This window comes from Schistocerca piceifrons, chromosome 1, assembly GCF_021461385.2.
Source record: "Schistocerca piceifrons isolate TAMUIC-IGC-003096 chromosome 1, iqSchPice1.1, whole genome shotgun sequence".
Classification (NCBI taxonomy): Eukaryota; Metazoa; Arthropoda; class Insecta; order Orthoptera; family Acrididae; genus Schistocerca; species Schistocerca piceifrons.
Window position 1 is genome coordinate 1,143,838,425 of NC_060138.1, and position 13,015 is coordinate 1,143,851,439.

At 39.5% G+C, this 13,015-nt stretch overlaps 1 protein-coding gene across 3 annotated transcripts in view; it reads right to left on the reverse strand.

The window, feature by feature from the left end:
- Window positions 1-13,015, reverse strand: part of LOC124780939 (28S ribosomal protein S31, mitochondrial) — a 250,757-nt gene that overhangs the window by 31,741 nt on the left and 206,001 nt on the right. For 2 of the 3 annotated variants that reach the window (XM_047253819.1, XM_047253817.1), the window contains exon 2: window positions 5,709-5,786. In XM_047253819.1, coding sequence (XP_047109775.1) covers window positions 5,709-5,734 — 26 coding nt within the window. In that variant the 5' untranslated portion in view covers window positions 5,735-5,786. Of the gene's footprint in view, window positions 1-5,708; window positions 5,787-12,765; window positions 12,785-13,015 lie in introns of those variants that run through there. The other variant, XM_047253818.1, reaches the window with a different exon arrangement.

A 13,015-nucleotide genomic window follows, 5' to 3' on the forward strand; every position in this document is an offset into this window, starting at 1 on the left:
TAATGCTGTCTGCTCTGAATCCACATCATATTTAATAAAGAGAGTGATTTTGCAGCAGTAAGACTACAAGTTTGTGCTCAGCAGGAAGTAAATACAGACCTATACATCCAGATTTCAAAATGTGATGCTTCAAGTAACTAATAAGGAAGAACTGAATAGAATGGGGGAGACAAGAAATTTGTGGCACAACTTGACCAAAGAAAGCAATCTGTTGACAGGACACACTTGAGTCATCAAGGGATCACCAATTTAGTACTGGATGGAAGTGTGGGGGTAAACATCATAGAGGGAGACCAAGAGAGGAATACATTTAACAGATTCAGAAAGTGTAGCTTGCAGTAGTTATTCACAGATGAAGAGGCTCACAAGGGATGGAGTAGCATGAAGAGCTGCATCAAACCATTTTTCGGACTGAAGACGACAAAAGCATCAACACAGTTTCTCTCAGCCACTTTATGCATGAGCAGAATGATTTGTTCAACGAGGTTATGGTCACTTAGTTGTTCTGCTCTTGCCTTACTTTAATAATGTTCTGTTCAAGAGACAATACGTTTGTAATACAGAAAAAATTTGAGGATTTGGACACACAAAAATATTAATACTGTATCCCTGCCACTGAAGAAATGTTCTATTTGATCAACAGATGATGACCCAAGTACTAACGATATTGTGTAATCATTTCCTTCAGCAGGGTACTAGACATGTAAAAAACAGGGAAAGGCTAGTGAAGAGAATACAGATTAACAACACAGTTCATATTTCAGAACGTGTGAATATATTCACCGAAAAAGATGACATTACCATGCAACAAGGAAATCCCAGTCAGTCATGAACAGATATCGGCAGGAATGTAACAGTAAACAGAAAACTGAAAGAATTAAATGGAAGTATTGGAAATGTTGTACTCCTGTGGAGCTGATGCCTAATCAACCTGAGGAATTTTTAGGGCATGGAACATGATTTTTTTTCTCTGCCAATGTTTCATAATATATGAAAAATCCCAAATTTCACATTTGTTGAGCCACTTCAAAAGTTATACCATTTCCAGTAACAGGGGGACAGACTGAAAACAGAGGCACGGCTGAGCATATGGTACAATTTCAGGTGTTCGGTTGAGCTGCTGATTTCATTTTATGCACAACATTTTTGTGATCGGTCCAGTCCTCTTTTTCAAGTGCATTTATCTTAACTGCTATGCATACACTCCGCCTGGTCTCTGAAAGCAAATCATGAACCAAGCACACTGTGAAAACCTGAGAGATAATAGCTAAATATGTCTGTACTTGAGCGTCCTTAAGTCACCAGTATTCAAGCATAGTTCCTTCGAGAACAGCATTAGCAATATACAACCTCTTCTTCACAAGTTTGAATTTTTTTTTGGCCATCAGGGATGTTGTTGTTGTTGTGGTCTTCAGTCCTGAGACTGGTTTGATGCAGCTCTCCATGCTACCCTATCCTGTGCAAGTTTCTTCATCTCCCAGTACCTATTGCAACCTACATCCTTCTGAATCTGCTTAGGGTATTCATCTCTTGGTCTCCCTCTACAATTTTTACCCTCCACACTACCCTCCAACGCTAAATTTGTGATCCCTTGATGCCTCAGAACATGTCCTACCAACCGGTCCCATCTTCTCGTCAAGTTGTGCCACAAACTCCTCTTCTCGCCAATTCTATTCAGTACCTCCTCATTACTTATGTGATCAACCTATCTAATCTTCAGCATTCTTCTGTAGCACCACATTTCGAAAGCATCTATTCTCTTCCTGTCCAAACTATTTATTGTCCATGTTTCACTTCCATACACGGCTACACTCCATGCAAATACTTTCAGAAACGACTTCCTGACGTTTAAATCTATACTCGATGTTAACAAATTTCTCTTCTTCAGAAACGCTTTCCTTGCTATTGCCAGTCCACATTTTATATCCTCTCTACTTCGATCATCATCAGTTATTTTGCTCTCCAAATAGCAAAACTCCTTTACTACTTTAAGTGTCTCATTTCCTAATCTAATTCCCTCAGCATCACCCGACTTAATTCGACTACATTCCATTATCCTTGTTTTGCTTTTGTTGATGTTCATCTTATATCCTCCTTTCAAGACACTATCCATTCCGTTCAACTGCTCTTCCAAGTCCTTTGCTGTCTCTGACAAAATTACAATGTCATCGGCGAACCTCAAAGTTTTTACTTCTTCTCCATGTATACCTACTCCAAATTTTTCTTTTGTTTCCTTTACTGCTTGCTCAATATACAGATTGAATAACATTAGGGAGAGGCTACAACCCTGTCTCACTCCCTTCCCAACCACTGCTTCCCTTTCATGCCCCTCGACTCATATAACTTCTGGTTTCTGTACAAATTGTAAACAGCCTTTCAGTCCCTGTATTTTACCCCTGCTACCTTTAAAATTTGAAAGAGAGTATTCCAGTCAACATTGTCAAAAGCTTTCTCTAAGTCTACAAATGCTAGAAACGTAGGTTTGCCTTTCCTTAATCTTTCTTCTAAGACAAATCGTAAGGTCAGTATTGCCTCACATGTTCCAACATTTCTACAGAATCCAAACTGATCTTCCCCCAGGTCGGCTTCTACCAGTTTTTCCATTCGTCTGTAAAGAATTCTTGTTAGTATTTTGCAGCTGTGACTTATTAAACAGATAGTTTGGTAATTTTCACTTCTGTCAACACCTGCTTTCTTTGGGATTGGAATTATTATATTCTTCTTGAAGTCTCAGGGTATTTCGCCTGTCTCATACATCTTGCTCACCAGATGGTAGAGTTTTGTCAGGACTGGCTCTCCCAAGGCTGTCAGTAGTTCTAATGGAATGTTGTCTACTCCCGGGGCCTTGTTTTGGCTCAGGTCTTTCAGTGCTCTGTCAAACTCTTCACGCGGTATTGTATCTCCCATTCCATCTTCATCATCAGGGATACCTTTTCTATTTCTGACTATTTCTGTCTGCAGCTGGTGCTGAAAAGGACAATACAAATAGAAGCAGCGCACTCACAAAAGCTGGTGCTAAAGCTGCCACAGTGACTGTCCATTCATCCAGCAGAGGTCAAGATCTGACTGTAGCCCAATACCTGTGCCTGGAATGCAGTCATTCTTTTAAGGTAAAGGTCATCCTCTGAGCTCACAGAAAGCATACCAACCAGGAGGTTCACACCAAGAGGATGGTTGTCTGCACATTGCACATGCCATGGTCTCCCAGTCAAAGGGAGTCAAATTTATGAATCAGTAATCATACAAAAGCTCTTCCCAAAGAGATTCTTCTTTTCATCAGTTGTCAATATCATTAGTGGGAGCCCATGCAACATGCATTACTTTATTTTGAAGCCAAAAGAAGGTCTGTGCCTTCTGAACAGAAATGACCCATGCTCGTCTAATGCTAAATGTTGTAGAGCTCTCTCTTCAACAAGTGGCATGAATCACTTAAGGTAGACTTGGCCATTTGCTCCCCATTGTCAGCCCTCCCACAGCTGGATAATATTACGGACCCCAGAATGTCATCTTATGAACGGAGCCTGCATCCTGTAAAATAGACATGTGGGCAGTAGAAAGGACTCTCAAGGAAGAAGGAACTGTCACTCCATACCAATTCACAGGTCTGGGCCTGTAGCACTCCCAAGGCAGAAGAACTGGCTGAGGAGACAGCACTTTGCAAGATGCCAGGAAATATTTATCAAGAGCTGTTCCAAAATGTGCACAGTCTGCTTGATATAATATTGTTGCAAGAACCCACATTTGTACCTGGTTTCATTGTCTACAATGTAGACTTCATTACAAGTGGTCCTAGAGACAATGTGGCCACAGAAGCAATGTGTTACTTCCAGACAGCCAATAAGTTACAAGATACACCCACCATCAGCAAAGAAATTGTACCTGCCTTCCCACCAAGATGCTCAGCACCAGGCTCTGATGAAATGAGAACTCTACAGTTTTGCTGCACCCAGAGTTTCTTAAAGGTCCGTCTCACTTGTGAGCTCCCTCACTTGAGACTCTGAACTGTATTTTTCCTAAATAAAATAGTCCTATATCCTCTGCTGACATTCAACTGATTATATTTTGCTTGGTCATATCCCACACCATTCATAAGGTCTTGGTGAATTTCTTTTCATTTTATTTTAGCCCTATAGTCTTGAATGGCATCAGCAGGGTTTCAAATCTTGGTATGAAATGCTGGAACACAGCTTCCTCCTTGACCAGTGCTCTTCTTTGCAGGAGAGCTTCTGTAAAGTTTGGAAGGTAGGAGACAAGGTACTGGCAGAAGTCAAGCTGTGAGGACGGGCCATGAGTCGTGCTCGGGTAGCTCAGTTGGTAGAGCACTTGCCCGCGAAAGGCAACGGTCCCGAGTTCGAGTCTCAGTCCGGCACACAGTTTTAATCTGCCAGGAAGTTTTAACAAGTTCCTTGTCTACATCCAGAGATGCCACCACATGGGCACAAGATGACGTCATAAACTGGGGAGTCATTGCTTATCATGTGAATATTTTCAACATGGTGTTAGTTCCACTTATTTCTGATGCAGGATCAAGTCAGCTGTTTTTGCTGGTGATATTTTTTGTTTACGAGAACCCCTACACATCTACAAATATTTGTGACTGCTGCTGTTTTAATCCTTGGCCATCTGGGCTGAATGTCAATGAAAACAAAACTCTCTCCACCTCTCTCTGGTCATGACAGGAAGATGGTGGTTAAATACTAACTCACCTTTCAAACTGGCAATACCACAATCCCATCAGTGCACATAGGGAACATCTTCAGGTATCTTGGCCTGCAGTTCTCTGCAACAGGTAAGTGAACATTCAATTCCTGGTGATGCATAACATCACAAATGGGGATCACCAGCTATGCACCTCTGAGAATCCAATGGTGACTGTACACCATTCCTGGACTGTACCATCACATCATTCTGTTCACTCCCATGTGATGCCCCCCTGACTAATTAGCTCCCACTTCTGAACATGGCTTGGATATAATCTAAAGCTGCCGGCTTGGGATTGTTCCCGAATGGTACAGATAGCAGCCAAAACTTTCCTTAGGCATGCTCAATCATGGAGTCTTGTAGGAGAACACTGATCATGACAATAATCACTTTCCATACAGAGCAGCACTCTCACTGAAACTGCTGATTTAGCTATCTCAATACTTGTCCAGTCAGTTCTGGACAGAAACTCATTGTGGAATATGTACTTTGCAATATCATATATACAAAAAACTAAAACTAAATATCCGATAAACATTTTTGATACATTTTATGAAAATTTTGTTATCTGGCTCCGCACCTGAGCTGTCAGTGGGTCTAAATGTCATGTGGACGATTTGGCTTTGATTCCCGGAAAAACTGAGGATTTTTACTTGGTATGAAGGTGGGAACTGTGTGTACTTAGTTTTATGAGAACAGTTAATGAGCTACTTGAAAAACAAGTAGAACCTCCAGTTTGAGAGTCAATGTTGAAGGTCATGACAAATAGATTAAACACAGTTTCTTCAGATTTTCTGCAGTACCACAAATCCGTGTATACCATCAAATAATGGAAACGAGTACTTAGGTACCACATACTAAATACACTCATTGTCTAAGCTAATGAAAAGACACCGATAAATTGTAGCTTACTAAAACAGACATAATGTGTCAAAATTCTTAGTGCTAATGCACTTCCCACATTCCTCTGTCAATGTATTTTATGTAGTACATTAAATGCTACTTACCTTCCAGTACTATGAGCACACAACATATTTCCAGTTAGAATATTATGCTGGTCAAAGTAGTCTGCTGTTGTATCAAATCTGTAACAGTTGTTCAATATAAGAATGTAACTTTCAATGATACCTAAGCACTTTATTCTTTTTTCTTCAATTTGAAAAGTTTAGTGTGCATACTCATTTACAGGAAACACAGTTTACTCATGTTCTGTGTTCACAGAAGTGAACTATATCTATATATGAAATTACAAAACTATATTTATTTAAGAAGGACCAACAGCACATGGAAACAGCTAATGGAAACACCTACAATTACAATTAATATACTACTGAATCACTGTTAGCTTACTATAGAGAAATGATGCTTTGTGGGGTGAGTGAACATGATATGTTTTGTTTTCAAAGCCATTCTCAACCATCCTCTGAGCAGAGCAGCACTACTTCTGTGGATTGGAGGAAGTAATGAAGTTCCCCATATACTCATCAACTTAATCCAAGCAGAGCTATCAGTGGATACCAGGTTACTGGAAGCCCATAAAAATGTGCATGTGGTATAGTTGCACATTTAAAGACTTGGAGTCAGTTTTCTGGACAGCCTGGATGGAGTGCAGGACTACAGCAGCCTGTTTGCGGTGCATGATCCACCAACGAGTGTTCATGACATGTGCAATGGTAAACTATGTTCTATATGTATCTGGTGCAAACTGTGTATTATCAAAAGAACATTGTACAATAGGGAGCAAACTGAATGAGGCAGTGCAGTTGTTGAGATGCTGACCTCATATTCGGGAGGATGGAGTTTGCTTTTTCTGATCATCTTGATTAAAGTTTTTCTAAATCAAGTCAGGCAGACCACCTGTCCCATACTTGTAAAAACATAATTATAAACAGAATACAATGCTTCTATCATAGCACAAGAAAATGTGTATATGTTCTGGGCAGAATTAGGGATGTAAAAGAAGGGACCTAGCTGGCAGCTTCAAAGAGATTTAAATCAAAACATCTTGACATATTCACACATTTCTATTTGTTAGCATTAGTACCCATGTGATGTACTATAATGTACTGCGTTAAGTACAGTTACTTGATGTCATGTTATATAACATTATGCATGCGATAATGTCAACCAACATGGCATTTGTCATGTTATGCAATTTGAAGCAATGTGTCAGTAAAGTTTAGGATGCATGCATCCCCACTCTGGGTTACTTCCTATTATGGATGCACACCCACTCTTGGATACTTCCTATTATAGATACGTTCCATTCTCTGGCTCCAAATAAATTTGTGTGTGCTTGTTCTTACATCCAGGATTAACTCGTAAAATGTGTGAAATGTCAAGATGTTTTGATTTAAAAGTCCTTGAAGCTGCCAGATATGTTGAAAAGCTGGTTCCCTTCTTTTCCATCCCTAACTCTGTCCATAACATGTTCACCTTTTTTTTTTGTGCTACAATAGAAGCATTTCTCATTCTGGTTCCCAACTTTCACACTACCATTATTTTCACAATAGTCTGCCATAGCTTGGCAACTGATGTAGATTTAGTTGACTTGGGAGATGACTGATCTGCTATACGTTTTTTTAATTGTGTTTTAAACCATGTTGCTTGTATCGTGGCAACAGATAAAGTTTTTGCAAAACAACAGGATTACCATTAATTACATGTATTTGTCTATGTTCTTAAAAAATTTGAACCAATTTGCAGAATTTTGAAACACAGAAGTAAGGAAAACATACAAAAAGAGGTGTCTTTAATTAAGCTGGGGCAAGTCTTCAATTTTATCATAAGAATGCATTTTTTACTCATTTGATTCACTTTCCGTGCATTCAAGTCATGTAACAACGAATTTTATGTGCTACATTTAGCTGGACTTTAAACTACCATATCTTGGCAACAGATAAAGATTATTGGATTAAAATAATTCGTTTTGACTTTATCCATTTATCTATCTTTGTACAAAGTTTGAACAGCTTCATACAAGTTTAAGGTACACAAGTGACAAAATTCAAAAACCTCCAAGAAAAAACATATTCTTTGCACATAAAATACAAATGAAGCAAGATATTTCAAATGGTTAAAACTAATCTTAGACCAAGGTCCAGTATATTGGTGGACCAAATTTGAACCAACTGTCTAGCACCAGTCAAGAAGTCTGTTTTTGCATGTAAAATCTGAACAATGCACATACAAATGATGCCATTAGTTGAGCTTAATTTCAGCCCAATTAAAATCTTTTGCAAGAGGAATTGCTTGATTCGCACAATGTGCCTGAATGCCCGGTCCGGTTTGTCATTCAAACCTTGCTTAATATACTGTAACATAACATTTTATTTAGTGTTGCATGTTCCATGGATCATTTGGTGTGATAGATTGTAATGATGTGGAATCAATCATTTTACATTTACAATTTTTACATAGGTGTCATTCTGAACAGTTGTAAGTTTTTTATATATATTTTTTGTTTGAATGGCTACACATATGACTGTTGGTGTAGACTAAACCGAAAGCTTTTTACCCCACGTTCCCAGTTCAAATAGCACCCCCCCCCCCCCTCCCCCCTCCCGGTCAAACCACAATTCTGTGCATGACCTTTTCATTTGTAGTTGTTACAATGCCCCTACACTGTAATGGTTTATGGTTTTCTTCTATGTGTATGTATATTCTGAGTTTCTGTTTTCCATGAATCTTGCAGTGCTACACAGGTACTTGTTGATCCCTGGATGAATAAATAAATAAAACACGTCAATGGTGGAATCTTGCAGTGCTTCAGGTACTTGCTGAAATGAATGCATGGAAAAGAATGTTGTTCTTATTTTCAGCCTGAGACTGGTCTGATGCAGCTTTCCTCACTACTCTACACTGTGCAAGTTTCTTCACCTCTGCATCACTACTGCAATCTACAAATAACCACTTGAATCTGGTTACTGTAGTCAAACTTTGGTCTGCCTTTACAACTGTGACCCCCCACCAGTTCCCTTCACAACCAAACTGACACTGACTATGCCCTGATGCCGTAGGGTATCTCCCATCAACCAGTACAGTTTTTTGTCAAATTGTGCCACAGCAATTAGATTCAGTATCTCTTCATTAATTGTCTTAGCTGGTAATCTTGTTTGTAGACAGGTCCACAGCCTCAATATTTTTCAAAAGAAAACGTTCTTCATTATGGGCAGTACAATTATCAATTTATTAGCTACTGGTCAATTTTGACAACATAATCGTTGTCAAGTAACCTACAAAACAGATCAAGCATAGAAAGACTAGAACAAATTCAACATGTAATATGTATAACAAATTCAAAAATAAAAAAATACAAAATTGTAGATTGTGAATTTGACACAGGGTACATCCTAGTACTTACATAGATTGTTTCTATGTAACATTCTGCAACATATGTGACATATACACTGACCAGCCAGAACATTATGACCACCTACCTAATAGCCAGTATGTTTGTCTTTGGCATGGATAACAGCAGTGATGCATTGTGGTATGGAAGCAATGAGCTCTCAGTAGGACACTGGAGGGAGTTGATACACAAAAATCACCTAGCTCCCGTAAATTCCGAGTAGGTGGGTGACCTACTCTGATGCCACATTCAATAACATCCCAGATGTGTTCAATCGGGTTCAGATCTAGCGAGTTGGGGGACCAACACATCAACTGCAACCTGCCACTGTGATCCTTATATCATTCCAACAAACTCCTGGCCTTGTGACATGGCACATTATCTTGTTGGAAAATGCCACTGTCCTTGGAAAACGTGATTGTCTTAAAGGGGTGTACAACCACTGCAACCAGTGTGCGATACTACTTGGCCTTCATGGTGCATTGCACGAGCTCAACTGGACCCATGGATGCCCACATGAATGTTCCGTAGCGCATAACAGAGCTGCCACCAGTTCGTCTCCATCCTGCAGTACAGGTATCAAGGAGTTGTTCCCCTGGAAGGTAGCGAATTAGTGCCTTCCCATCAGCATGGTGAAGGAGGTATAAGGATTCATCAGACCATGCGACACTCAGCCACTATGCCAATGTCCAGTGCCGATGGTCATGTGCCCATTTCAGTCATAGTTGCCAATGTCATGGAGTTAACATTGACTGTGTTCAGACACACTCGTACTCTGCCCAACATTAAAGTCTGGTATCAGTTCCACCGCAGTTCGCTGTCTGTCCTGTTTCACCAGTCTGCCCAGCTTACAACATCCGACATCTGTAATGAGGGGTGGTTGCCCAGTCCCATGCAATCAGGATGTGGTTTCACACTGGTTTTGCCACATGTTGAAGAAACTCGCTACAGCACTCCTCGAACACCCAAATTGTGCAGTTTCCGAAATGCTTGTGCCAAGTCTCTGGGCCATCACAATCTGCCCTTGGTCAAACTCAGATAGATTGTATGTCTTTTCCATTCTACACAGACAGCACACTTACTGATATACATGCATCATGAGTATGTCTGACTAGCAGTTGTTCCTCACCAGATGACGCTGCTATTGTGTGGATGGATATATATCAATAATATGTTGGTGGTCATAACACTGTGAGTGATCAGTGTAAATCAATCTATGAGTCCACATGTGGAACCATAAACCAGCATTAACATGACCCATAACAAACTTGTACAGAAAGTTTATAATAAATGTTGGGGAATCATGTACCTTAAGCAAATATTTAAAATAAAATAATCAATTTTGACAATACAATGTAACTAGATAGATAAAAAATCTATTCACCACACAGCAGCAGGAGAACAAACATATAAAAAAAGGTTTTACATCCGCAAACTTTTGGAGACAGTGGCTGAACAATCAGTCTTTCCTTCCCATCCCGTCTGGTAAGTCTCCCTTGACCAAGGGTTCTGGGTGACTTTTCTGAACTCTACCCATTTTCCTAAACCTCTCCACTCCTTTTCCTTCACCGTTCTTCCTTACACTTCAACCCTTCTATGGGAAGAAGCAGCCATTGGCTCTGAAAGCTTGCATGTGTGAAACCTTTTTTTATATGTGAGTTTTCCTGCCACCGCTTGATGAGTAGATTTTTTTATCTGTCCAGTTACACTAATCAACTATTTGACATCCAACCACAGAAAAACAGCATTATTCCACAAATGAATCTCAGCTTATTCTTTCGACACATCCATATGCAAAATGAAGTCTAATCAGCTGGTCTAACATATAAGAAATATACAACCAAGAATACTACACATGTATAGTTATGTAATGCATTATACATAATTCATAAGTGTAAGGAGTTGTGATAATTAGATGTTACATTTCCAAAATGTACTACATGTAACATTGGTTACATCAGAGCAAAATAAACCTAAGATAGGAATGTGAACTATACAGCACATATTGTGAGAAGAATTGAGTGAAAGTTATCACAGCAGCATATCAAAATTATAATACATGTAACATTGCTTACAAAGTCAGAATAATTCTAATAACAGGAATATCAAATGTATATTACATGCAGCAAGGAAAATAAAATGCATAAATAAAACGTCATTTGCATAATTAAAGAAGAACAATGATAAGAATTGCAATTCACCTAAAACTATCATTAAATGAACATCAGTGTCACAAAACATGAAATGAAACCAGTTCAGTTGGATAAGGGAAAATCAGAAATATGACAGGAATGAGTGTCATCATAGACACATTTCCGAATAACAACCTATATAACCTTGGTTACAAAGTTATAGCCAAGTAACCCTAACAACATAAACACGAGCTGTGTATTACACACAGACTATAAATCCACATAAAAAGCCTCATTTGCAAAATAAATGTTGTACTGCACAGTTACATGAATTGCATATGTGGGGACAATGACCCACAAGGACTGGAATTGAGATCAAAGAACATGTGTTTAATGTCTTTATCTTATTAGCTCTTTGACCAGCCTGTTGATGGTAGCCGACTTTCATGTACTTGTATTTTGGTGTCTTTCATTTTATGCAAATAAAGTGGATCAATTTTGTTCTAACAGTATGCGAGTGTTATTGCACCTGCTCACCTACATGGAGTACACCACTGACTTGTGACAAGCACAGTACCTCGTAAACTTCATATATGTGCAATGCTGCATTCCCATCAAACAATGTCCAGTAATCCTACACAAAGGTCACTGGGACCTTTTCCCCAGCCAAATATTGTTCAGTTGATTTATGAAGTCAACAGTGAGAACCACTAAATTTCGCCTCCCACTCACAAGATAGACCATGTTGATCATTTGCAATAAAGTAATGTGATGCCTCCCTCAGACCTTACTGATTTCACTATGGAAGGAGATTACAATATACCATTCCCATTTTTCCCCCTTGCAGAACCCAGCAGGCCAGGCCACCTACGAAGAATTGTGATTTATCTCCACACTCGATCAATGGGTTTCCATAAGACGACATTACTACATCATATTATTTGGTTCCTTATGGACCAGTTTCGGTGATATTCATATCCCACAGCATGCATTACCTAAACTGCCATTATTTCAACCTGAACACCTGCCGACTTGGTTTCCTAGAGCAGTAACTGTACTGTTTACCAAAAACATTATCAGCAACAAGGTGAAAAATGCTGCTTTTCTGTGTGATACTGGATGCTGTCACCAGTTACGTCATACTGTCACTCTCAACCACCTGCAATTTTGAAACAGTACAGGTGGCTCTACTGCAGCAGTTGCACAAATCACTGGAGCAGCAAATTCTGCATGCGATATATGCATAAAAATTAAGTAGCAGTACACCTTCCCAGTTCTGGCATCATCTAAGGGAGTTGTGGACACTAATCTTATGCCTGACGGTGCATTATGAGCAACATAGGTAAGCAAGTCAGCCTCTCAAATCCAAGTTTGTTTGATTACTAATGAGGGCAACACGCACAATAAATTCAAGACTGCACACTGAATTTTTGCACTGCAAGATGGAGACCATTATGACCCACAAACCACCGGTGGTCTACAGCACTTGCAACCATACTACACTGTGACACATTGACTGGAAACCAATACAAACCAAACACATCTGAGAAACATGATTCTTATGATGGAGGTCAGACTCACTCAGCTCCCGTGATGCCTCACAATCAGCTGCATATGTCAGACCAGTCTGCTATTGATATAACTCAGAGTTCCAGCAACAGCTAACACAGAGTGCTCATTTGCGTTGGTTTATTCACGTTTCAGAGCATCAATCCACAAATGTACCACATCTTGCTTGCACCCAAACACCAATCGCGACCTCCAGTAGGCATCACAGATTGCGCAAATAAGCAAGTACACAGAAACCTTATATTTATTTAATTGGATAGAT